General features: G+C 43.7%; 1 protein-coding gene across 4 annotated transcripts in view; it reads right to left on the bottom strand.

Annotated features, from left to right (window-relative positions):
* Positions 1-23,851, bottom strand: part of c47h19orf47 (chromosome 47 C19orf47 homolog) — a 40,467-nt gene extending 16,616 nt beyond the window's left edge. For all 4 annotated transcript variants that reach the window (XM_060855927.1, XM_060855928.1, XM_060855929.1 and 1 more), the window contains exons 1-3: positions 23,806-23,851; positions 8,459-8,546; positions 4,251-4,365 (exon numbers count right to left, since the gene is read on the bottom strand). In XM_060855927.1, coding sequence (XP_060711910.1) covers positions 4,251-4,365; positions 8,459-8,546; positions 23,806-23,824 — 222 coding nt within the window. In that variant the 5' untranslated portion in view covers positions 23,825-23,851. The remainder of the gene's footprint in view (positions 1-4,250; positions 4,366-8,458; positions 8,547-23,805) is intronic.
* Positions 23,852-26,729: the final 2,878 nt, after the last annotated feature.

Raw genomic sequence — 26,729 nt, 5'->3', positions numbered from 1 at the left:
TATACAATTGGCAGAGAAACATTTCCAGTATTGTGGGCAAATAGCAGGGCAAGTTGGACTATTTAGAAAGGTCTACTGAAGAACCGGAAGAGACACAATGGGTTGAATGGCCTCCTTCAGTGCTACACTATTTTACAGGGGGAAATAAAGTCTTAGGATAAATTTGATCATATATAAAAAATGGGGCTGAGGAATACAAATGACAAGAGTTTGGCTCACATAAAAAACATAAACAGAAGAATTAGGGTTGGGATTGATTGTTTTAAACTCCAGGGAATAAAAGCCCATTTTACTCACTCTTTCCTCACAAAGTAACCCTCTGATTAATCTAAAAACTGCTATTGCTCTCACTTTAGGACAAGTATATACTCATTAAGTACAGAGATCAAAACCCTACACAATACTTACTGCTGCGGACACACAAAACCCTGTAGAATTGCAGCAAGACTTTTTCACTCACTGTATAGTAAGTCAAATTCCTTGTAATACATACCAATTGTTTTCTACATTGTTAACTCTACCCGCATGTTAACGGTGATTTGTTAATACAACCTCATTGTATATCAACATTTCCTAGACTCTCAATTTTAATCTTTCATCCTACCAAAGTGAGTAATCAGGCATTCCTCCATATTATACTCCATCTCCCATCTTCTGCGCAATCACGAAACATATCATTGTCTTTGCTTCCTCCTCACAGTTTACTTTCCTCTCTCGCTTGATATTATCAGCCAACTTGTACATATTACACTCAGTTCTCTCATTAAGAGATTGTAAACAGCTGACATCTAAGCACTCATCCTCACAACATTCTGCCAATTGCACTGTCTCACCTGAAAGTGACCCATTTATTTCTACTTGCTGCTTTCTGTGTGTTAACCAATCCTCAATACAAACTAGTAAATTACTCCCTAATCTCTGAATCCTAAGCCGGTTTACATCAATTTGTGGGGAGCTGGGAGGTTATCCAGTTTGATCTGAGGAATGAAAAGCAAAATAATTATCAAAAAGTTGAGAGACTAGCAAACATGAGTTATTGAAAGATTTAGGTGTCCGTGTACACAAATCACAAAGTTATTGTTTGGTCAGTATACTGTGCAAACATATGCCACTGGAGGATGAATGGTATCTGCTGCATTATATTTACACTACAAAAAAAGTTGAAGTAGAATTAAGTTAAATGCTTATTTAAAAAGTACCAATCAGACTAATGGATGATGGAATGCTTTGTAAAAGGGGTTATTTTTCTTCAGTATCAATTTTGTTTTATGGCTTTCAGTTCCAAGCCTCTGTCCACAACGTATAGGGAACAGAAATTTAAAAAAAAACCTGAAATGACCCTTCTCACGGACTTGATCCCTTTTCCCACCATGGATACAATTGTTCCAGTCTTGGATAAGCCCGGGTGCTTGTGAAAATTTGGTCTTGTACGAATTTTGCCCTTTTTAAAGAACCTGTCCTTTCATCCTGTATTTCTTACCAATGTTGACAATTGTTGTACCTTAGATTAGATTAGACTTACAGTGTGGAAACAGGCCCTTCAGCCCAACAAGTCCACACCGACCCGCCGAAGCGCAACCCACCCATACCCCTACATTTACCCCTTACCTAACACTACGGGCAATTTAGCAGAGCCAATTCACCTGACCCGCACGTCTTTGGTCTGTGGAAGGAAACCGAAGCACCCGGAGGAAACCCATGCAAACACGGGGAGAACGTGCAAACTCCACACAGTCAGTCGCCTGAGTCGGGAATTGAACCCAGGTCTCAGGCGCTGTGAGGCAGCAGTGCTAACTGCTGTGCCACCGTGCCGCCCACTGTACCTTGTCATGATGTAAAAATACATGGTTTTAATTAAATGCTTTTAGGTTGAGTGCACTTGTTAAATGCTCCAAGAAACATTTTCACCCTTTATACCTACGGTCTCAGAGTCACAGAGTATTAAGTCATACTGTACAGAAACAGATCTTCCATTCCAACCAGTCCATGTTGAACATAATCCCAAATTAAACTAGTCTCACCTGCCTGCTCCTGGTCCATATCTCTCCAAACCTTTCCTATTCATGTATCCATCCAACTGTTTGTTAAATGTTGTAATTGTGCCTGCATCCAGCACTGCCTTAGGAAGTCCATTCCACACATGAACCACCCTCTATTTAAAAAATTTGCCCCTCATGTCTCTTTTAAATCTCTCTCCTTAAAAATGTGTCTCTGTGTTGAAATCCCTTGTCCTAGGGAAAAGACAAATACCATTAACTCTACCTATACCTCTCATTATTTTATAAACGTCTATCAGGTTACCTCTCAACCTCCTACAGTCCAGTGAAAGAAGTCCCAACCTATCTTAATAACTCAAACCTTCCACACCAGGCAGCATTCTGGTAAATTTCTTCTGGACCCTCTCCAGCTTGATAATGTCCTTCCTACAACTGGGTGACCAGAGTTGGACACAGTATTCTGGAAGAGGCCTCACCAATGTCAAATAAGAACAAATTGGGTACTGTACAGATCTTATATAAAGATCTAAACCAACTCACCAATATTTGTTCCTCAACGTTGGATTCCCCCACCATCAGGCTAACAGGGCTCTTGGCAGTATCTAGCTCATTTAGCACAGTTCTGTTCTTATCTCTTCGTCTCCTTTCTGTAATTGTGATATGGCTTCCTTTGCCCTCAGCAGCCTCCATATTCAATTCATCCTTCACCATTTCCATCACCCACAGTGTGAAGCCATCACCAAATACATTTCTCCCCTTTCAGCACTCCAAAGGGACTGTTACCTCTGCATATCCTAGTTCATCTTCAAGTACCCCCAACCCTCTTCCCACACCACCTTTCCATACAAGTTCAGGAAATGTAATATCACCTTTTTTAACCTCCTTTCTCATCACTGTTCAAGGTCTCAAACACTTCTTGCAGATGAAGGAGCAATTACTACGTATTTGCTGCTCAAAGTATACTCTGTTCTACACTGGGAAGACCAAATGCAGGCTGTGATATTGCTTTGCAGAACATGTCTATTCAGGTCACAAACATGGCCCAAGCTATTGGAGGGATGTTATTCTAATTCTTCGTTTCGCTCCTACACTGACCTCTCAGCCCTTTGCCCCCTGCAATATTCCAATGAAGCTTAATGCAAACTGAAGGAACAGAAAGTTATCTTTCAATTAGACACTTTATAACCTTCAATTTCTAACAATGAGTTCACTGCTATTAATTGGAAGTTCTGCCCTTTTTTCTTTATGTTAGTAGGCTTTGGTTTCACTCTGACCTTGCTCTGATTTTCGCTTACAAATAGCAACTGTTCACCATTCTGCCATTTACATATCCTTTGGACATCTTTCATTTTCTTGCATGTTCCATTATCTTTCCCTTGGCTTTATATCACCAAGCTCTTTGTAATTTAACCTCTCCTGTTTTCAAACCTATCACAAAATTAACATTTTGTGCTTTTATCATCATTCTCCCTTTAGATTGCTTAAAACTTATTCAATTTCTACTACTTCCCACTTCTGACAAAAAGTAATAAACCTGAAACATTAATTCTGTTTCTTTTCATCATTTGCTGCAGTACCTCACATTTAAACAAAATATCCCATCTACCCAGATGTTCCATGTACTAATCCACTGGGACATGAAATCTTGGTACAAAATGTCCTGTTTCCATTTGCATTACAGACACAATGCCATATAAACAATGGTCTAATGCATTGATTTTACTATCTAGTGGTCACACTGAAAGGATTCTTCTGTATATTCATTCCTTCACTGAACCACATCCATCTCCTCAAATCACAGACTGATACAGCAGCAGTGAAACTTGCCAACAAAGTAATTTGGAAAATATACTCAGCACAAAGCTTTGTTCAGATTAACGCTGTGCCAAAGTGAGTCTGCTCAAAAATTATCTTTTTATTGTCTTTTGCAAGGTGAATCGCAAACAGCAGAAATGAATTTGAAAAATGAACTTTTCCAGGTTGAATTATTGATAGGAACATAAACATGTACTCATTTAATACCCCAACTTTGTTTTTTAATCATTTGTGACTATTTGTAGGGTATAGTCAAAAATATTTAATGGGGCGGCATGCAACGTGATTAAGTACATCTCAAACTGTTAGTTAAAGGGAAACATTTGGAGATTCAAGTTAAATATTAAAACAGTCATTTTAAACTGTTTATATCACAATTACTGAAACAGGAAACAAAAATATGCTGTTTAGTTAAGGTAATATATTGTCAATCCTCACCTGTTTGTACACCACTTTGGCATGTTTGAGAATAGCAATAATATCTCCAACAACAGAGATACCCAGTTCATTCATGATATCTTTGGTGAGGTCCATGAGCATATTCTTCTGTATCCTGTGCAAACAAATTTTTTTTACAAGAAATACAAACATACTAATTAGAAGTCGTAAGACATTCTAATCCACATCCAATAATCATGGCTGCTCTGACCGTAACGACAAATCTATGTCCCCTGATTAGCACAAATCTGTCTGTCTACCTATGCAATAAAAGGACTTGTACTACCTAATCAGGGAGAGAGTCCCAAAGACTTGTGACTTGGCGAGAGAAAGGATTTTGCTTCATCTCTATTTTAAATCGTCTGTTTTGGATGTAAATTTGCTCGCTGAGCTTGAAGGTTCATTTCTAGACGTTTCGTCACCCTACTAGGTAACATCTTCAGTAGGCCTCAGGCGAAGCACTGCTGAAAATTCCTGCTTTCTATTTAAATGTTTGGGTTTCTTTGGGTTGGTGACTTCATCTGATGAAGCAGCAACGCTTTGAAAGCTTGTGATTTCAAATAAACCTGTTGGACTATAACTTGGTGTTGTGTAACTTCTGACTTTTTTTTAAGCTGCACAAATATAGGCCTAGCTTTCCTCATAAGACAACCCCATCAATCCAGGTGTTAGTCTTGAAAAGCTTCCTTGAACTGCCTCCAACGACTAGACATATTTCTTTAAATACGATGACCATTATTGTACTCAGTACCCCAGATGCAGTATACCTTGCATGTCACTGTGGTACTGTCAGGAGCTGGGTGATACAGTGGGCTGAACACTGGCTTTTCTTCTTTGGGAGGATGTTCAAGTTCAGCTTGAACCGCTGAAATTACAGCCTTGTTTCCACGTGGGCTGTAAAGGTCCTCCTGGAGATAAGTTGGGCATGCTCAATGCAATTCGCTAGTACTTATTGGTCTCTCAAACCATAATCCCAAAATCCATCACAAATTATTGTAGAAGCTAAAACATAGACTCATGACAAGGGGACAACCATTTAGGACTGATTTGAGGATAAATTTCTCAGTCAGAGGATGGTGGAGTTTTGTAAAGGACTGTTGATGTGGAAGATAGGGATCAATAGCAATTTTTGAACAATAAAGAAAACAATGAACAATAAGAGAGTTGAGATGGAACATCAGCACTGTTGTTTGGGGAAGAGTGAACAGGCTCAAGGACAGTTATAAAACTATAATGGGTTAATTACCCTTAAAAAGAACTAGCATTAATTCAATGAGCAAAAATGTTGTAAATGTGTTGTGAATTCAGCAAGCTCTTTTTGACTAACTGCTTGAGACTTTAGGTGGAAGAACTGCTTTACTGGTTTAGGCAGGCTGTCTTCAAAAGACCCCTGCTTTTTTCTCCACTGGTATCAAATGCTTGGATTGCAAAATATGGGATGTCTGATGAATTGAAGCAGCTTTTCATATCATTTTCCAATGAACACAGGAGACTAAAACTATTTCAGATCAAATCAAAACTATTTGGTGCATTTCAAGATAGATTGAGATGTGCAACTCTATCCTAATGAGAGACAAAAATTCCTTTTTTGTACAACGTTTTTGCTAATTAATGAGTTCAATGCCTTCATTACTGAACAAGACAGTTCTTTATATCACAAGATGCCCTCAGTAATTTAATCAATGAAGCCATCTGCTACTTAACTCTCAGGCACCATTAAAATTCTACAAGGGAGTGAGACGAGAACAGGAAAAGCATTTTGCATAGTGGATGTTGCTGCAAGGAATGTTTTGTCGCAGGGGAGAGCTGAGGGATAGATTACTGCATATTTTAAGGGAAATTGCATAAACTATTTGAAGCAATGGAAGGATTCAGTGTTAGAGAGATCAGTGAGATTGGTTTTGAATTGCTCAAGGAAACAACCCATATAGCTACAACAAAATGGCCTCCTTCCATGCTTGAGATGGCAGCTCAATTGAGATGTCATTGCAAAACTTAGAGTGAGAAATCAAAAGTGTGGTATTGGCATAATGAGGAATATTTGGAGTTGTTTTTCAGAAACGTTGTTGGATGAGAACAGAGGGAGATTTTCTACCTATGCTCTACCCTATTTAGGAAGTGCTGGTTGCTGTCTGAGATAGGGAAACATGATATAATCATCTTGGACAGAGCACAGCATAAATGATGTCAAGACTCCGAGACAGGATTACTCAAACTAAAGCTGTATTCATAGTAACATAACAACACTGGACTTAGGAACAGAAGTAGGCTACTTGATTCTTCAGGTTTGTTCTGCAATTCAATAAAATCATAACAGCACTGGTTGTGGTTTCAACTCCACTTTGCTGTCTGTCTCTAACAACCCTAAACTCCCTTGCCTATCAAAGATCTACCCACTTCAGCCTTGAATGAACTTAATGACCCTAGACTCTACATGGGAAAGGAATTCCACAGACTAACAAACCCCGAGCCAAAACCTTCAAGTTGTTTACTCTTAAGCTCTGATGCCTCCATCTTGTCTCCGTTTCCTCCAGGAAATTTAGGAGGTTAAGTGCAATTTAACCAATTTTCAACAGGTAGAGAAAGCTTCTGCTGTTTGGCAAGTCTAAGAGATTGGCTGGACTTAAAAATTGGCTTAAAATTTCAGAAGGGAAGTTAGGAAACACTTCTACACACAAAGGGTGGCAGAAGTTTGGAACTCTCTTCTGCAATCAGCAATTAATGTTAGGTTTATTCCTAATTTTAAAGCTGTGATGATTGGATTGTTAGTAACCAAAGGTATTAAGGGATATGGGGCAGAGGGAATACGGAGTTAAGCTGCAATTCAGCCATGATCTCACTGACACCCAACCAGACTCGAGAGGCTAAATGGACGTTTCCTGCTCCTATTATTGCTATTTATTGAATAGCCTTCAGTCCATCGTAATAACTACATCCCAAGATCAGGTTCACTATAATGGGAAATAGAACTTAGATACTTCTTGCCATTATGAATTAGCAATTAATGTGTCAGGGCCTCATGCTACAAACTGTAAGATTCCAAACTCAGTGGATCCCTGGATCTTAGTATACAAGAGGGAGTCATGAAGATGGGGAAGGGAACCAAAGATGCAAGCAGCTTTCATTGTGTCATTATTTGATGCAATGAAGAAACGGTGGAATTTCACAGCAAGAAATCTTGGCTTTCCTGTATCTAATTATAATGAGCAATGGAAACCTGATTCTCTTGAATGGGAACACAAGTGACAGTGCAGAGTAGCTCAATGAGGTTTTGTGCTGCAGAAAGGTCAAAAACAGATTTATCAACATAACACATGATAGAGGTTCCCACCCTAAATCCTCAGCAAAACAAAAATCTGTTCACTTCTGTTTTTGGAATGTATTAGTGAAATAACCTAGTGGGGCTTGAATATGGAAAATTCTGACAATACCTACACTGTCTTTGGAGTTGGTTAGCAAAGAATCACTGGCAGAAGCTATCAGCAGGGATACTATTAGATCATCTGCCAGCAGCAACACATCATTTAAGTGCAAGCTAAATTTAGCTTTATGAAGAAGGCAATTATGGGAACTGATGCTTGTGAGGTGGAAGCAATTATCCGTAACTCTAAAATGCTTCGATCATACCCTGTGCCTGTACATTACCACATATTTAGCACCAGAAATTTGTATGTTCAGTACTCCTCAGATGTTGCATATAGACTGCACCAGACTTTAACCTGTTTTCTCACAAATGTACTTAAAATCATCGTCAAACTTCACGAAGTATAGAGTAATCATTTGCAACATGCTTTTCCTTTCCACCTCTGAATTGAAACATAAATGCTCTTGCTCCCATTTTGATCTTGCTGTAAGAGGGGCTCCCTTCACACGGACCAGCGCAGTGTTTTTCTTTTACAAGGCTGTTGTGGGTAGATTGAAGATGCACATGCTCAGTTGCCATCTGTGCCCAGTGTATTCATTCATAGTGAATACCACCACCCCGAATATATTAAGGTGGTCATACGAGTAGGCAAGTGGGTTAAGAAAGTTTACCCAGCATCCCAAATACTTCCCAACTGAATATCTGAACAGCATGTGAACAATTTGATGGAAGACATAAAAAAAATCAAAACCACTAAGTTTGAACATCTAAATGTTAATGGATAAATTTTCCAAGATAGCCTCCACGTTGTTCCCGCTAATTTTACAACGATTAGGAAACCTACCTGTTGTCCACAAAGCTAACAGCATAGTTGACGGCTGGTCCAGGTGGAATTCCAGCATCTTTGAAAAACTGGATCCACTCTGACGTAGCTGCAGAATAGAAAGAAATTGAGTCTCAGAAGCATGTCAATGTATATCACTTCTCTTTACAAAGCAGGGCAGCTACCATTCTAACTGGTAATGTTAAATTAAACCTTGATGTGGTAGAAAATTCTTTAGATTGCTTGGGGAGAAATCATGATAATCAAATTATATTCTTACTATTCAGAAAATGAATTATTTGAAACATTTCATTGACATGTCTTCCATGTCAGATGGTTTGATCACTGAACAGTTTTGTTACAGCACACTGCTTCCAGGCAAGCGCGAGAAACATACAACATAGAAACACAAGAGACAGGAGCAAAAAGAGCATATCTGTTCCCTTGAGTTTGCTCCAACTTCCAATATGATCATGGCTGATGGGTTTCAACTTCACCCATTTGCTAACTCCCTATATCCATTGATCTGTCTATCAGCTTAACATATTCAAAACTGAGCATCTATGATCCTCTAGGGTACAAAATTCCAAAGCTCATAATCCTTTGAGTAAAGCATTTTCCCATCTTAGCTCCAAATAATCATCCATTCATTGTGACATGGTGCCTGTGTTTTAAATTCCCTAGTTAGTAGAAATAACCTCCCAGAATGTTGTATTTGCAATCAGATCATCTCATTCTTCTAAACCCAGACAGTACAGATCCTGTTTACTCAGCCTCTCATAGCACTAACCTCTTATCCCAGCAACCAATCTAGTGGTCATTCATTGTATTGCTTCCAATTTTAGGATTTAACATTACAGCATCTTAACTTAATATATAAGGAGTTTGCACATACTCCCCGTACCTGCGTGGGTTTCCTCCAGGTGCTCTGGTTTCCTCCCACAATCCAAAGATGTGCCAGTCAGGGGAACTGGCCATGCTAAATTGCCCAAAGTGTTAGGTGCATTAGTCAGAGGGAAATGGGTATGGGTGGGTTACTCTTTGAAGGGTCGGTGTGGACTGGTTGGGCAGAAGGGCCTGTTTCCACACTGTAAGTAATCTAAATTATGGCTCAGCACTAAATTTGTCTGATAATACTTCCATGAAGCACCTCAAGATATTTGGTTTCATTAAAAGTGCTATATAAATGCAAGTTGTTGAAATCAGTGATTTTTAGGGGTCTGAGGGGGTCACCTGTGTAAAATAAGGAAGGAGTGTAGGACCTGATAAACTATTTATTCATTTTAAGTTCGACCTAGCTAGCGCAGGTTTGAGGAGAGATTCAGAATGACAATGGATTTACCGCTGACTGTGTCCAGTCACCACATACTGACAACTTACAAAACAAATGAGCAGTACATCATCACTGGGGAGGGATGAGTAATCTGTTTCATCAAATGATGACACAGAGATATAGTATGTACTTGCAAACCTCAAATGGCTATAGATATGGGTAATGAAGCTGATTGCCAATGTTTGTGCATTTAGAACCTTGAAAGGCAGAAAAGGGCTCATGGTACAGTGGCAGTGCACTAACCCTGGACCACAGAGTCATACTGTATGGAAACAGACCCTTTGGTTCAAGCAGTCCATGCTGACTATAATCCCAAACTAAACTAGCCCCATCTGCTCATGCTTGTCCATATCCCTGCAAACAAAAAGTTTGCCAGAAAGTTGGCTTCAGGTCACGCCTACCAAACAAGTTAGGACAGTGAGGAGTGAAACCTTTGCCAATCCCTTTAAAGGAATATCATTGCCAATCAAAGCCAGGACACGCAGCTACCTCTAGCAAGAATCCTTTGCAAGATAATTGTAGTGATGAACCAAAAGGTTTAAAAGGGAAACCGTTTTGCAGCAGGTCATAATACAAGAAAAAATTTATACAACACACAACAATCTAATGTCAGGGCAAACATCCATTTTTCTGCTTGCTTTCAAAACGACAGTTTTTCAATTTTAACAACAGTTGCAATTCTGCTGTGAAGTAATCTACGCTTAATCTCAGATATTTAGTAGATGAAGGTCAAAGGAACAGTCGGGTTTCAAAGACATGCGATGAGACAAAATAGTACTACACAGTAGTCTACACAGAACTGCAAGAGCAGACTAAAAAAAATACAGCTTTCACACTCAAGATAGATCCTTTTTCAACTTCATTAATATGTCACTAAAAATCAGTAGATTTTGAAAATATCCATAAACCACCTATCAGCTTAAACAGTCACTCCTCCCTTCATTCAGTCTGTACTATCTACAAGATAGACTGCAACAAATTGCCACGGCTCTTCTAACAGTCTTAGCCAAGCCCATGACCTCTATTATCAAGAAGGACAACAGCAGCAGGTGTGTGATAACACCATCGGTTCTGTGGCACAACACCATTCGACAAAGACATTTACTGTCTGCCCTTAAGCACTACTGGGTCAAAAATCTGGGTAACAGCACGGTGAGAGCATTTGTATTGCTTGGACTGTGGCAATTTAAGCTGAGGCCTCATAACCACATTCTCCAGGACTATTAGGCATTGACAATAAAGACTAGCCTTGCCGATGAGTTCAACAACCTATGGATGAATTTTAAAACTTAGATTTACACAAAACTAATATCACAATAACAGACCATTGGGGCAGGAGGAAAGACAACATTTGAGACAATTCCAAGAGAAAATTAAGAGTTAGCCTGATAAAGGTTTTGAAATAATTTTGCTGTCAGTTGGACATAGAGAAGACATTGCCTCTTGAGGGAAAGTCCAAAACTGGCAGTTATGAATGTAAGATAATCACTAATAAATCCAATAAGGACTTCAGAAGAAATAGATTCCACCATGCAGTCAGAGTGTGGAATGACAATCCAATTTAATGCATCGAGGGGAATACCATGTAAATTTAAGTCAAAAAGTGTGGTGCTGGAAAAGCTGGTCAGGCAGCATCTGAGGAGCAGGACAGTCGGTGTTTCGGGCATAAGCCCGTCATCAGGAACATGCATATATGTGGAGATAAATGGGAGGGTGGGGTGGGGGAGGTAGGTAGCTGGGAAGGTGATAGGTAGATGATGGTGATAGGTCAGAGGGGAGGGTGGCATGGATAGGTGTGAAGGAAGATTGACAGGTAATCCTCATTTTCTCTCAGTTGATATGAATTTAAGGACAAGCTATTCACGCCCATCAGGGTAAAATAAATAGAGTATGGTGAAGAAGTTGGGATGGAAGGTGGTTCACTGTTGTATAATGAGATTCATGATCAAATGACCCTGACACTAATAAGCAAAGATATCAGTCTAGAATGAGCATGCGAAAAGTGAAGTCTTAGATACTACAACAGACAACTGTACTTGTTAACCTAAATAAAGGATTATAATAATACATAAGAAATTGGTGCACCTTACTTAGAGACATGTACAGATTCTCATAGCTCAGAATGAATTCAAACCAGTATCTCAATGTGCAGGCAGCAGAACTGGCTTAAAGCACAAAGGTAAGGTACTAATAATGAAGAAAACACCAGCATTGAATCAGGTTGAGACAAATGACCCATTTCTGTACTGTATACGTTCTCTGACTCTATTTTTAGATGCTCGTACAAGGAGACCTGCTGTCATGATGTGTCATCCTTATCTGTCTTGCATTTATATATACTTTCATTGTAGCTTGTCAATGAAATGTGTCATCCAACCGCGCCTAGGTCGATCCCTCTTTCTGCTACCTCCACTTTGTGCTCTAGAAGAGGTCACTGAAGCTGTAAATATTATTTTAAACGAGATCAACTTCCCTTCATGTTATTTACTGTGTACAAATCCAGGTTGGCGGAATTACATTTAAGTATAACCTATTTTTCTAATCAATCTGTTCAGAGATGTTATTACATACCTCTGGAGTAGGTGGGATTTGAACTCGGACCACCAGATCCAGAGGTAGGCACATAACCACTGTGCCACAAGAGTGCCCTGAACATGTTTATGCTAAATATTGTTAAGCTTCTATTGTGCACATTTATTGTGTCAGTGTGATAAATGTTGACAACACATTAACAATCTCGCCATTAAACAACCAATGCCTGTTGTTAGATCAGTAGACATATTTACTTTAAACTAGTTCTGGGAAGACAGGAATTAACTTTTATGACTTTTATTTAGAATCAGACATGAAATTTAAATTTAACCTGCTCATGATGCCTTGTAAAATTGACCTGGGTCTGTTTTAAAAAAAATTAGATGGCAAGTTGGGAGCCAATAGTTTCCTCATAACTTTCTCCACAGCAATATTTTGGCCAATCAAGTCAGTCTGCCAATTGATCAGCTCCTGGAGTACAAACTGCTGTGACTGATTGAAACGTGTCAGTGTTACATTTGCTGTGAAGAGTGCAAGACAAAAAAGCTTCAGCAACACATCTCTTATCAGCAATGAAACCCACTGCCTCACATGCCGCAGCAATACGAATTACAACTGTGCAGTACAAGCACTATTATTTTTTGATTCATAACATTTAAAGGTTTACAATGGGTAAATGCAATTAATTTCTTCGCTCAATTTTTAAAAATAAAGTTTTAACATAGAACATAGTACAGCGTAGTACAGGCCCTTTAGCCCTCAATGTTGGGCTGCCCTGAGAAACCAATCTGAAGCCCATCTATCCCCTACACTATTCTTTTCTCTTCCATATGTCTATCCAATGATCATGTAAATGTCCGTAAAGTTGGCGAGTCTACAACTGTTGCAGGCAGTGCATTCCACACCCCGACTACTCTCTGAGTAAAGAAACTACCTCTGACATCTGTCCTATATCTATCACCCCTCAATTTGAAGCTATGCCTCCTCATGCTAGCCATCACCATCCTCAGAATAAGGCTCTCACTGTCCACCCTATCTAAATCTCTGATAATCTTATCTGTCTCAATTAAGTCACCTCTCAACCTTCTTCTTTCTAACGAAAACAGCCTCAAGTCTCTCAACCTTTCCTTGTAAGACTTTCCCTCCATACCAGGCAACATCCTAGTAAATCTCCTCTGAACCCTTTCCAAAGTTTCCACAGCCTTCCTATAATGCAGTGACTAGAACTGCACAAAATCCTCCAAATGCAGCTGCACCAGAGTTTTGTACAGCTGCAGCATGACCTTGTGGCTCCAAAACTCAATCCCTCAACTAATAAAAGCTAATAACACCATATGCCTTTTTAACAACCCTATAAATATGGATCCCAATTTTGAGGGATCTATGTAAATGGACACTGAGATTTCTCTACTCATCCATACTACCAAGACTCTTACCATTTGCCCAGTACTCTGCATTTATGTTACTCTGTCCAAAGTGAATCACCTCACACTCTTCTGCATTAAACACCATTTGCCCCGTCAGCCCATCTCTGCAGCTTATCTATGTCCTTCTGTAACCTACAACATCCTTCAGTACTATCCACAACTGTACTGACCTTCATGTCATCTGCAAGTTTACTAACGCATCCTTTTATGCCCTCACCCAGGTCGTTTATATAAAAATGACAAACAGTAGTGGACCCAAACCAGACCCTTGCAGTTCACCATTAGTAACTGAACTCCAGGATGAACATTTCCCAACAACCACCACCCTCTTTCAACTTTCAGCTAGTCAATTTCTGATCCAAAACGCTAAATCACCCTCAATCCCATGCCTCCATATTTTGTGCAGTAGCCTACCATGGGGAACTTATCAAACACCTTCCTGAAATCCACATACACCACATCAACCACTTTACCCTCATCCACCTGTTTGGCCACTTTCTCAAACAACTCAATAAGGTTTGTGAGGCACAACCTACCCTTTGCAAAACTATGCTGACTATACTAAACCAACTTGTTCCTATCCTTTTCCAACACTTTACCCATAACCAAAGTAAGGCTCACTGGTCCATAATGACCAGGGTTATCTCGACTTCCCTTCTTGAACAAGGGAACAACATTTGCTATCCTCCAGTCTTCTGGCACTATTCCTATAGACAATGACGACATAAAGATCAGCAATCTCTTCCCTGGCTTCCCAGAGAATCTTAGGAAAAATCCCATCTAGCCCCTGGAATTTATCCATTTTTTAAAATGTTGTGTTGTAAGATCTCATGCATTCCTATAAGCTAAAAAAAATGTCAAAGTTTGGAGATGGTGTTTGTGTGTTAATGAGTCAGTTTAGTGTTGTCTTCATCATTCAGTATTTAGATTGTTTTGGATGGATTTTGATACACTTTCTGGCACGGTGGCACAGTGGTTAGCACTGCTGCCTCACGGCGCCAGAGACCCGGGTTCAATTCACCACTCAGGCGATTCACTGTGTGGAGTTTGCACATTCTCCCCGTGCCTGCATGGGTTTCCTCCGGGTGCTCTGGTTTCCTCCCACAATCCAAAGATGTGCAGGTCAGGTGACTTGGCCATGCTAAATTACCCATGGTGTTAGGTAAAGGAGCAAATGTAGGGGAATGGGTGGGTTGCGCTTCGGCGGGTCGGTGTGGACTTGTTGGGCCGAAGGGCCTGTTTCCACTACTGTAAGTAATCTAAAACAAAGCAGACACATAAGCTATCTGAAACAAACCACTGTAGAGTCAGGTAGCAAAGGATTGCAACTGAACTGTAGGGAGAAAATAGAAAATCAGTTTTAAGTTGAGCAAGGTGACCTGCTAAGCATGTGATATTTCATATATTACACAGCTAACACGAAAGCAAATTCAACTAATACCTGCACAATTCGAGACATATTCTGATCATCTCATGGACAAACAAAATTACAAAAATGGCAATCCTCTCAAAGGGAAACTCCCAACTTTGTTGGATACTTCAATCAGAAGCAATTTTACAGGTTCACACAGAGGAAGGATGGAAGATGATTGATTTTCATGAGGATGTTGAGGAATTTCTTCTGAGGATTGAAATCTTTAGAACACTTTGCCACAGACAGCTCTGGGGACAGGGCCCTTATGTATATTTAAGGCTGAGATATATTCTTATCAGGAGGGGTACAAGGGTTATTGTGAAATGACAGGGAAGTGGACATGAGGAATGTTCAATCAGCCATGATCCTACTGAATAGCACAGCAGACCTGAGAGGCCAAACAGCCTACTCCAGTTTCTATTTCTTATGGTCTTATGATTTTCAGTAATACTTGGTAGCAGGAGACATATGACCAAAGTTCTGCTTCATGCCTGCTCTTAAATGTGACAAGAAGGTCCTCAAGCCAGGGTTGGAGGATTTGAGCTACAGGGAGAGGCTGAATAGGCTGGGGCTGTTTTCTCTGGAGGGGTGTGAACAATAACATCAGTTTGGCAACAGGCACAATACGCAAAACAGTAAACCCCACATCGACACCCGATAACTATTTCATGTGGTAGAACCTGCTTCTCACGGATTGGTCTCTTCAACCACCAGCAAATGTGCTCATGAAGAGCAACCCCTGCCCCAATGGAGTTGATTTGATGCATGTTCATCGTCTCTGGTAGATAGATGGAAGTATGCCAACACCAACCAGACAAGCTGCACTGATAGAAAACAGATCAGGATCCGTGTCTGGCAAGTGGAAATAGCTTGCCAATTCATGTCAATATGCAGCTAACCAAATGAAATTCAGTCCACTTTCAGAAAGATTGAAGACATTTGCATGCAAACTGCAAAAATCTACAGTCTCAATCATAAGGGACCCACTTGTTATATGAGCGAAAGTGAGGACTGCAGATGCTGGAGAATCAGAGTCAAATGTGTGGTGTTGGAAAAGCACAGGTCAGGCAGCATCCAAGGAGCATGACCCTTATGCCTAAAACACTGACTCTCCTGCTCCTTGGATGCTGCCTGACCTGCTGTGCTTTTCCAATGACACACTTTTTGACACATTGTTGTATGCTGTTGTCATGAGGCAAGAGCTGATAGGATTGGGATAGTTAGCATGGCTTTGTGCGTGGGAAATCATGTCTCACGAACTTGATTGAGTTCTTTGAAGGAGTAACAAAGAGGATTGATGAGGGCAGAGCAGTAGACGTGATCTATATGGACTTCCGTAAGGTGTTTGACAAGGTTCCTTCAGGAATATTCCTGAAGAAGGGCTCATGCTCGAAACGTTGATTCTCCTGCTCTTTGGATGCTGCCTGACCTGCTGTGCTTTTCCAGCAACACATTTTCAACTCTGATCTCCAGCATCTGCAGTCTCCAATCAAAAACCTTACTAAAGTCTAAGGCCCTCTTGGCAGACTGATCAAGAAACTAAGTAGGCAAAGTAGCAAAATGGATCCAAAATTGGCTGAGAGGCAGGAAGTAGAGTATTATGGTACATGGATGTTTCTGTAACTGGAGGCTGTTTCTGTGGAGTTGCGTTGGGCTGGGTGCTGGGGTCCTTCCTGTTTGCAGTGTACATTGATGATAGGACTCAAAAGTAGCGCATATGATCAAGATGTCTACATATGACACAAAAATTGGTAGGATGGGCAACAGTCAGGACAGCATAAACAACAGAAATTTGTCAACAGACTGGTCAGACAGGTAGAATGGCGGACCGATGGAAATCAACTTGGAAGAGTGAGAGATCCACCTTGGAGGGCGAGTAATTCAAGGGATACTAAAAATAGCAGATCCTAGACAATAATGATGATCACAGGGTTCTTGGTGTGCAGAGGTCAATGGCATAGATTTTAAGGTGAGAATTGTTTCATCCAGAGAGCAGTAAGAGTCTGCAACTCAATCTGAAAGAGAGTTTGAATCAGAAATGGATTGAAAGCAGTTAAAATAGGCAGTCACCCAATTGCCTTCTCAAGGGCAACTAGGAATGAGCAATAAATCCGACATCGAGGAAGTCCAACCTAACCGGCCACAAGAACCCCCGGAACATTCAAGGCCATGACAAGTACCCAGGACCCCACTGGGAGTGCAGACTTCCCTCAGGATCGACTGGAGCAGTCACATACCCAGGAAAAGTGGGAGACACACTGGACTTCAGGTGAGGCTGACACTTCAGGTTTTCAAGTACCCCTCCACAGAGTACTCCTGGTAAACATCCAAGCCATTGAGAACAAAATGGATGAATCTAAAGCTAGACTCACCTTCCAAAGGGACTTGAAAGACTTTTGCGTGCTCTGTTTATGGAGACATTGCCTCCTCCTGCTACACCTGACTGCGCCTTACAATCCGAGAGTTTCTCAATTCACCAAATGGACGACTCAGCGTCCTCGGGCAAGACAACAGGCAGTGGGGTTTGCGTCCTAATCAATACCTCCTGGTGCTCAGATATGGTTACCCTAGTGAGTTACTGCTCCCTACACTAAGAAGACCTTCCAATAAAGTGCTGTCTCAACTAGCTACTGCATGAGTCCACCTCTGCTATCCTGACTGCAGTCTACATCCCACCCCTTGCAGAAGTGAAGAGTGCACTTGATGAAGTATACAACACTGCAGTCTTGAGACAGAATACTTGGAGGCCTTGTGTATCATAGCTGGTGACTACAACTAGACCAACCTCAAGAATATGTTACCAAACTACTATCAACACGTTTCCAGCCTCACCAGAGGTCCAAAAATGCTTCCTTGAACGAAAGATGTCTAATAGTCTATCCCTGTCCACATTTTGGAAATTCAGATCACAATGTTGTGCTCTTCCTCCTGGCTTACAAGCAGAAATTGAAGCTTGAGCACCCAGTGTAGAAAGTGGTGCAGTGATCGCCTGAGGGAAAATGAGGACTGCTGGTGCTAGAGATCAGAGTCGAGACTGCAGTACTGGAAAAACACAGCAGGCCAGGCAGCATCCGAGCAGGAGAATCGATGTTTTGGGAAAAGCCCTTCATGAAGAACGAGGCTGTGAGTCGACGGGGTGGTGAGATAAATGGGAAGGGGGGTGGGGCAGGAAGGAAGGTAGCTGAGTGCGTGATAGGTACACAGAGTGGGGGTAATGGTGACAGGTCGGAGAGGAGGGTGGAGCGGATAGGTAGGAAGGAAGATGGGCAGGACATGAAGGTGGTGCCAAGTTGGAAGTTTAGATCTGGAATAAGATGGGGGAGGGGAAATGAGGAAACTGGTGAGATCCACATTGATGCCATGGGGTTGGACGGTTCCAAGTTGAAAGACGAGGTGCACTTCCTCCAGGCATCGGTTAGTGAGTGGTGATGGAGGAGGCCCAGCACCTGCATGCCCTTGGTGGAGTGGCAGGAGTTGACGTGGTCAGCCACGGGGCAGGGTTTGGTTGGTATGGGTGTCCTGGAGGTGTTCTCTGAAGCGGTGTGCGAGTAGGCATCCTGTCTCCCCAGTGTAGAGAAGACCACATCGGGATCAATAAAAACAGTAAATGACCTGTGTGGAAGTGCAGGTAAAACTCTGATGATTGTGGAAGGCTCCCAGGGGGTTTTGGGGGGAGAGGGGGGCTATCCTTGTCACGGTTGGAGGGGTGTGGTTCAAGAGTGGAGGTCTGGGAAGTGGATGAGATGTGCTGGAGGGTATCAACCACCATGTGGGAGGGGAAATCACGGTCTTTAAAGGAGGTGGTCATTTGGTATGTTCTGTGGTGGAACTGGTCCTCTTGGGAGCAGATGCAGCAAAAGAGGTAGAATTGGGATGTGGGATAGCATTTTTACAGGAGACAGGGTGGGAAGAGGTGTATTCCTGGTAGCTGTGGGAGTTGGTGGATTTGTAGAAAATGTCAGTGTTGAGTTGGTCACCCTTAATGGAGATGGAGAGGTCCAGGAATGGGAGGGAGGAGTCTGAGGTGGTCCAGGTGAACTCAGGGTGGAATGTGTTGGTGAAGCTGATGAACTGTTCAACCTCCTCGTGGGAGCATGAGATGTTGCTGATGTATCATCAATGTAGAGGATGAAAAGGTGGGGAATGGTGCCGGGATAACTGCGGAAGATGGACTGTTCCACGTAACTGACAAAGAGACAGACATATATGGGGCCCATGGCTACCTCTTTTGTCTGGAAGAAGTGGGATGATTTGGAGCAGCACGGTGGCTCAGTGGGTAGCATTGTTGCCTCTCAGCACCAGGGACCCAGATTCAATTCCCGCCTTGGGCGACCGTCTGTGTGGAGTTGCACATTCACCCTGTATCTGCATGGGTTTCCTCTGGCTTTCTCCCACAATCCACAGATGTGGTCGGGTGAATTGACTATGCTAAATTGCCCGTAGTGTTAGGTGTATAAAAGGGGTAAATATAGGATAGGGGAATGGATCTGGGTGGGTTACTCTTTGGAGGATCGGTGTGGACACGTTGGGCTGAAGGACCTGTCTCCATACTGTAGGGAATCCAATCTCATCTAATCAAAAGAGGAATTATTCAGCCAAACAAATTAGTGTTAGTGGAAGGGTACTGGCGCGGATGTCGGGAGAAGAAATGGAGGACTTTGGAGGCCTTCGTCATAGCAGAGGGAGGTATAGGAACTGGATGTCTACGGTGACGATGAAGCATTGGGGGCCAGGGAAATGAAAGTCTTGGAGGTGGTGGAGAGTGTAGCTGGTGTCCCGAGCATATATGGGGAATTCCTGGACCAGGGGGAATAGGACAGCAACAAGGTATGTGGAAATGGGCTCGATGGGGCAGGAGCAGGCCGAGACGATGGGTTGGCCGGAGTAGTCAGACTTGTGGATCTTGGGTAGGAGGTAAAAATGGGCGGTGCATGGTTCCCAAACCATGAGGTTGGAAGCTGTGGGTGGGAGACCCCCTGAAGAGATGAGGTTGTGTACGTTCTGGGAGATGATGGTTTGATGATAGGGGATGAGGTCATGGTCACAGGGACAATAAGAGGAGGTGTCTTCAAGTTGGCACCTGGCTTCAGGGATGTAGAGGTTAGTGTGCCAAATTACCACGTCCACTGGTTTGATGTTGGGGTTGGAGCGGAGGGGTTGGAGGGCTGCGTGTTGCGAGGTTGGAGTGGGTGAGGGGGGTGGTGGAAAGATTGAGATGGTCAATGTCCAGTGGCTATTGGAAATAAAGTAATCGAGGGCAGGTATCAGACCGGCATGGGGTGTGGTGGAGGGGGGAGAAGGGGTTTTCGGAATGTGGGCAGGTGTCTTGGTGGAAAAAGTAAGTTTGGAGGCGGAGGAAGAAATGTTCGATGTCACAACGCACGTTGAATTCATTAATCTGGGGGCAGAGGGGGATGAAGGTAAGGCCTTTGCTGAGGACTGATCGTTCGTCCTCAGTGAGAGGGAGGTCTGGTGAAAACCCGGCAGGGCTGGGAGCTAGGACGTGGTCCAGGGCTGGAGCTGGAGCCTGTAACTGGAGTGATGGTCTGAGGCAATGGAAGGTCTTTTATGTGACTGCTTAGAGATAGTGGACTGGTCCATATTCAAGAACTCAGCAGCTAACCCAAACAAATATACTATTACTGTCACAAACTTCATGTGTAAGCATGTAGAATATTGCATGCTGAAAAAGTTAATCCCAATGTTCCCAAGTAGAAACCATGGATGAACTGGGAGATCCACTCCCTACTGCAGTCCAGGTCTGTGGCATTCAAGTCGGGCAACCCTGACCTATACAGGAAATCCAGGTACAAACTTTGTAAGGCCATTAGAGATGCCAAGAGGCAATACTAAGCTGAGCAGAGACCCAGACCAACCACACGGACACCCATCATTTGTGGCAAGGCTTATACGACATCACAGGCTATACAGCAAAGTAAAATAGAATCACGGGCAACAGGACATCCCTACCAAATGAGCTCAATGTATTCTACACCTGTTTTGAACAGAAGGCCAGGGAAATGATGTCATCCTATCTTAACAGCATCAGATGCAATTGTACCCATGGTCACGATCATAGATGTTAGATTGGTTAGAGTGAACCCACAAAAGCGACTGGCCCAAATGGAGTCCCTGGCTGTGAAATCCTATGTGAACTAACTGGAGGGCACATTCACAGACATGTTTAACCTGCCCTTACTATAATCTGAACTCCCCATTTGCTTCAAGAAGACCACTATTATTCTGAAGCCAAAGAAAAATCATGAAGCATGCCTCAAAGATTACCGGTAGATGTATCTGAGCCCCATTATTATGAAGTGCTCCAAGAGGTTAGTCATGGCACACGTCAACTCCAACCTCCCAAATCACCTTGACCCTTTGCAATTCACCAACCAGTGCAACAGATGCACAGCAGCCACCATCTTCCTGATGCTACACTCATCCTTGGAATATCTGGATGACAAAGATATCTAATCAGACTCCTATTTACTGACCACAGCTCTGCCTTCAAAATCATTAATTCCAAACAAAATTATATCTAAATTCTGAGACCTTGGTCTTAGCTCCCTCCTCTGTAACTGGACACATGACTTGCTCACCCAAAGACCAAAATCAGTAAGAATCCTCACTACTGGTGTCCTGCAAAGCTGCATACTCAGCTACTACTATACTCCTTAAACACTCTCAACTGTGTGGCCAAATTCCGCCCCAACTCCATTTACAAGTTAAAAACAGAAAGAACTATGGATGCTGGAAGTCAGAAACAAACGCAGATAACGCTGCCAGACTCGCTGAGCTTCTCCAGCAGATTCTGTTTTTGCTTCATTTACAAGTTTGCTGACAATGCTACCATTGTAGGTTGGACCTCAAACAATGACAAGACAATACAGAGAAGAAATTGAGTGTTTAGCGACACAGCGTAAAGACAACAATCTCTCGATTAACATCAGCAAAATGAAGGAGCTGATCACTGACTTTAGGAAGAGAAGTCGAGGGCACACCCCTGTCTGCAGCAATGCTGCTGAGGTGGAGATGGTCGCGAGTGACAAGTTTGTACGAGTGATGATCTGTCCTGGTCCAACCACAAGAACCCGATATTCATGAAAGCACAACGTCTTTACTTCCTCAGGAGGCTAAGGAAATTCAGTATATCTACAAGGACTCTTACCAATTTTTACAGATGCACCATAGAAAACTTCCTATCTGGATGCATTACAGCGTGTTATGGCAACTGCTCTTCTGAAGACTGCAAGAAACTACAAAGAGCTATGTCCACAGCTAATGCATCACACAAACCAGCCTTCCATCTACTGACTCCATCTATGTTTCTTACTGCTTCAGATAATACAATAAAAGACTCCTCCAGTTGTACTCTCTTCCATTGGGCAGAAGACATAAAAATTTGATCACACATACAAATAGATTCAGGAACAGCCTCTTTCCCACTGCTTTCAGGCTTTTGGACAGACCTCTCAAATGTTAATTCTGGTCTCTCTCTCTCTACACCTTCTTTGCTGTTGTAACACTACTCTGCAATCTACTCTACTACGCTGATGCACTTTGTACGGTACAATCTGTGGATAGCATGTAAAATAACACTTGTCACTGTATCGCAGTACATGTGACAATAATAAATCAATAGATCAAATGATGGCCCCTCCAAGGACGTCCAGATCCCAGAGTAAATTAAGAAAAAAACTCTTGCAACATTTAAGCAGTGTTTAGATATACACTCAGGTTGTCCAAGACCAAGAACTGGATAATGGAATGAGTTATGTCAGATGTTGGGCGGCATGGTGGCACAGTGGTTAGCACTGCTGCCTCATGGCGCCTGTAGACCCGGGTTCAATTCCCGACTCAGGCGACTGACTGTGTGGAGTTTGCACGTTCTCCCCGTGTCTGCGTGGGTTTCCTCCGGGTGCTCCGGTTTCCTCCCACAGTCACAAAGATGTGCGGGTCAGGTGAATTGGCCATGCTAAATTGCCCATAGTGTTAGGTAAGGGGTAAATGTAGGGGTATGGGTGGGTTGCGCTTCGGCGGGTCGGTGTGGACTTGTTGGGCCGAAGGGCCTGTTTCCACACTGTAAGTCTAATCTAATCTAAAAAATGTTTGTCAACCAATTCGGCCAAAATAGGCCACAGAGAGAGAGAGAGTATGGTCAGGTGTCACCTTAAAGTCTCATCCAAAGGACGGCACCTCTGACCCTGCAGCAATCCCTCAGTACTGTACAGGGAAAGAAAGGTCAGCCTGGACCTTTTGTGTTCAAAATGGTGCGGAGTTGGCAAACTCCCCTCTGACTCACAGGCCAGAAATAGAATTTGTCAGAGGAACAGCTGCTTTGGGAATTAAACTCAGGAAAGGTTCAGATTTGCTGGAAGTCTCTCTCTCCCTCCCTCCTACCCCCTCTATCTCTCTTTCTCTGACAACCCGTCGGGGTGTCTCAGGCTCCCGGGGGCGGGGGGGGTGGTGAGGTGGGAGACGGCGGGGATGTGAATATTGAGGAGCAGGAGCCGGCTCCGGCTCCGGCTCAGTGCCGAGAGCCCTGAACATTACGGCTCCGGATTTCAGCCCGATTTCCCCTCCGCAGCCTCCTCCACAAGGCCTCGATGACCCCCGCCCCCGCCGCCCCATCCCCGGATCCGGCCGCTTTCCACCAACTCACCGAGAGTCACCGACACCATCTTAGCAGCGGCTCCGCGGAGCGCCAGACGTCATCTCCGGGCGCCCGACAGGAAATCCTCGCAACCAGCCCCTTAGCAACCAGACCAGGCCCCACTGACCAGTCCCTTAGCAACCCGACCAGGCCCCACTGACCAGTCCCTTAGCAACCCGACCAGGCCCCACTAACCAGTCCCTAAGCAACCCGACCAGGCCCCACTAACCAGTCCCTTAGCAACCAGACCAGGCCCCACTGACCAGTCCCTTAGCAACCCGACCAGGCCCCACTAACCAGTCCCTAAGCAACCAGACCAGGCCCCACTGACCAGTCCCTTAGCAACCCGACCAGGCCCCACTGACCAGTCCCTTAGCAACCAGACCCTTAGCAACCAGACCAGGCCCCACTGACCAGTCCCTTAGCAACCCGACCAGGCCCCACTGACAGTCCCTAAGTAACCCGATCAGGCCCCACTGACCAGTCCCTTAGCAACTAAACCAGGCCCTACTGACCAGTCCCTTAGCAACCAGACCAGGCCCCACTGACCAGTCCCTTAGCAACCCGACCAGGCCCCACTGACCAGTCCCTTAGCAACCCGACCAGGCCCCACTAACCAGTCCCTAAGCAACCAGACCAGGCCCCACTGACCAGTCCCTTAGCAACCCGACCAGGCCCCACTGACCAGTCCCTTAGCAACCCGACCCTTAGCAACCAGACCAGGCCCCACTGACCAGTCCCTTAGCAACCCGACCAGGCCCCACTGACAGTCCCTAAGTAACCCGATCAGGCCCCACTGACCAGTCCCTTAGCAACTAAACCAGGCCCTACTGACCAGTCCCTTAGCAACCAGACCAGGCCCCACTGACCAGTCCCTTAGCAACCAGACCAGGCTCCACTGACAGACCCTTAGTAACCAGACCAGGCCCCACTGACCAGTCCCTTAGTAACCAGTCCAGGCCCCACTGACCAGTCCCTTAGCAACTAGACCAGGCCCTACTGACCAGTCCCTTAGCAACCAGACCAGTCCCTTAGCAACCAGACCAGGCCCCACTGACCAGTCCCTTAGCAACTAGACCAGGCCCCACTGACCAGTCCCTTAGCAACCAGACCAGGCTCCACTGACCAGTCCCTTGGTAACCAGACCAAGCCCCACTGACAGTCCCTTAGTAACCAGACCAGGCCCCACTGATCAGTCCCTTAGCAACCAGAACAGGCCCCACTGACAATGCCCTTAGCAACCAGACCAGACCCCACTGATCAGGCCCCACTAACCAGTCCTTTAATAACCAGACCAGGCCAGACCCCACCGACCAGGCTCCACTGACCAGTTCCTTAGGAACCAGACTAGGCCAGACTCCACTAACAGTCCCTTAGCAACCAGACCAGGCACCACTGACCAGTCCTTTAGTAACCAGGCCAGGCCGCACTAACCAGTCCCTTAGCAACCAGGCCAGGACCCATGCCCTTAGTTACCGGCCAAGCCCTACTAACCAGTTCATTAGCAACCAGGCCCCACTGACCTGTCTTGTAACAACCAGGCCTGGCCCCACTGACCAGTTCCTTAACAACTGGGCCAAACCCACTGACCAGTCACTTAATCACCAGGCTATACCCCAGTGACTAGTCCCTTAACAACCACACCAAGCCCCAGTGACCAGGCCCTTAACCAGACCAAGCCCTTAGCAACCAGGCAAGGTCTCACTGACCAGTCCCTTTGTAGTATAGCAGGCCCCAGGTTCTTAACAATTAGGCCAAACCCCACTGACCAGTCCCTTAACCAGACCAGGCCCCAGTGACCAGTTCCTTAGCAACCAGACTAGGTGCCAGTAGCCAGGCCCTAGCGACAAGGCCAGTGGATCAGCTACCGGTAATTTTACCTGGTCCTGGCAACAAGACTACTATCCCTAGCAATGAGGCCACCTCCAGTCAGACTAGTGAAAAACCAGATCTGTTCTGAGATAATAGACCAGAAATTACGGAAAGTGAGTGAGTCACCTTAGTAGTCTGCCCAGTTGATCTTTCAACCAGATGTAACCTTAGGAATCAGGCAAATGCTAGTTGTAATTAGACCAATTACCCTAGTAACCATTTCATTGAACCTAGAAATTAGGCCAGTGATCAAAGGAAACTTGACCCAAATTCTATCGACAGTGTGACCCAGGACAATAAATGGAACAGGACATCATGAAGCCATTTGAATCTATTCTGTCATTCAGTTTGTTCTTGGTTGATCTGTATTTTGACCCACTTTGGTTCCAAGTCCCTTAATATCCTTGCCCAAAATAAAATCAATCTATCTAAATTTTAAAGTTTCAATTGACCCACTGGCTCAGCAGCTTTTGGTAGAGAGTTTCAGATTTCCATGACAATGTGGGTGGGTGGTTAGCACTGCTGTCTTACAATGCCATAGACCCGGTTCAATTCCAGCCTCAGGTAACTGACTGTTTAGAGTTTACACGTGTCTGTGTGGGTTTCCTCTGAGTGCTCTGGTTCCTCTATAGTCCAAACATGAACAGGTTAGCTGGATTAGCCACGGTTAAAAACTGTATGCAGGGTAATGGGGATAGGGTCTGGAATGGGATGCTCTTTGAGGGTCAGTGCAGACTTAAAGGGCTGAAATGCCTCTTTCAGTCTGTAAGTTTCCTATGAAACAAATGCCAATCATATTTCAAGAATCATTCCCTTCTCTAATTCACGATGTTGAGAGATCAAATCCCACTCCAGAAATTTAATTTAGGTCAACAGGATTTTGAAGTTGTACACAATGCTATTATTTGGATGAAATGTTCATTTTCAATCCTGTCTGTCTCTTCTGGTTACTTATGATAGTACATGATAAATTTCTGAAGGCCGAGAGTGAGGCATGACACTGTAATACACTGGGGTGGTTGAGACAATGTCATACAATGTATCTTCATGGCTAGTTTGTG

The sequence above is a fragment of the Hemiscyllium ocellatum genome, chromosome 47 (assembly GCF_020745735.1).
Source record: "Hemiscyllium ocellatum isolate sHemOce1 chromosome 47, sHemOce1.pat.X.cur, whole genome shotgun sequence".
Taxonomy (NCBI): Eukaryota; Metazoa; Chordata; class Chondrichthyes; order Orectolobiformes; family Hemiscylliidae; genus Hemiscyllium; species Hemiscyllium ocellatum.
Note: the sequence above shows the minus strand (reverse complement) of the source record. Positions and strands in the feature narration are given on the sequence as shown.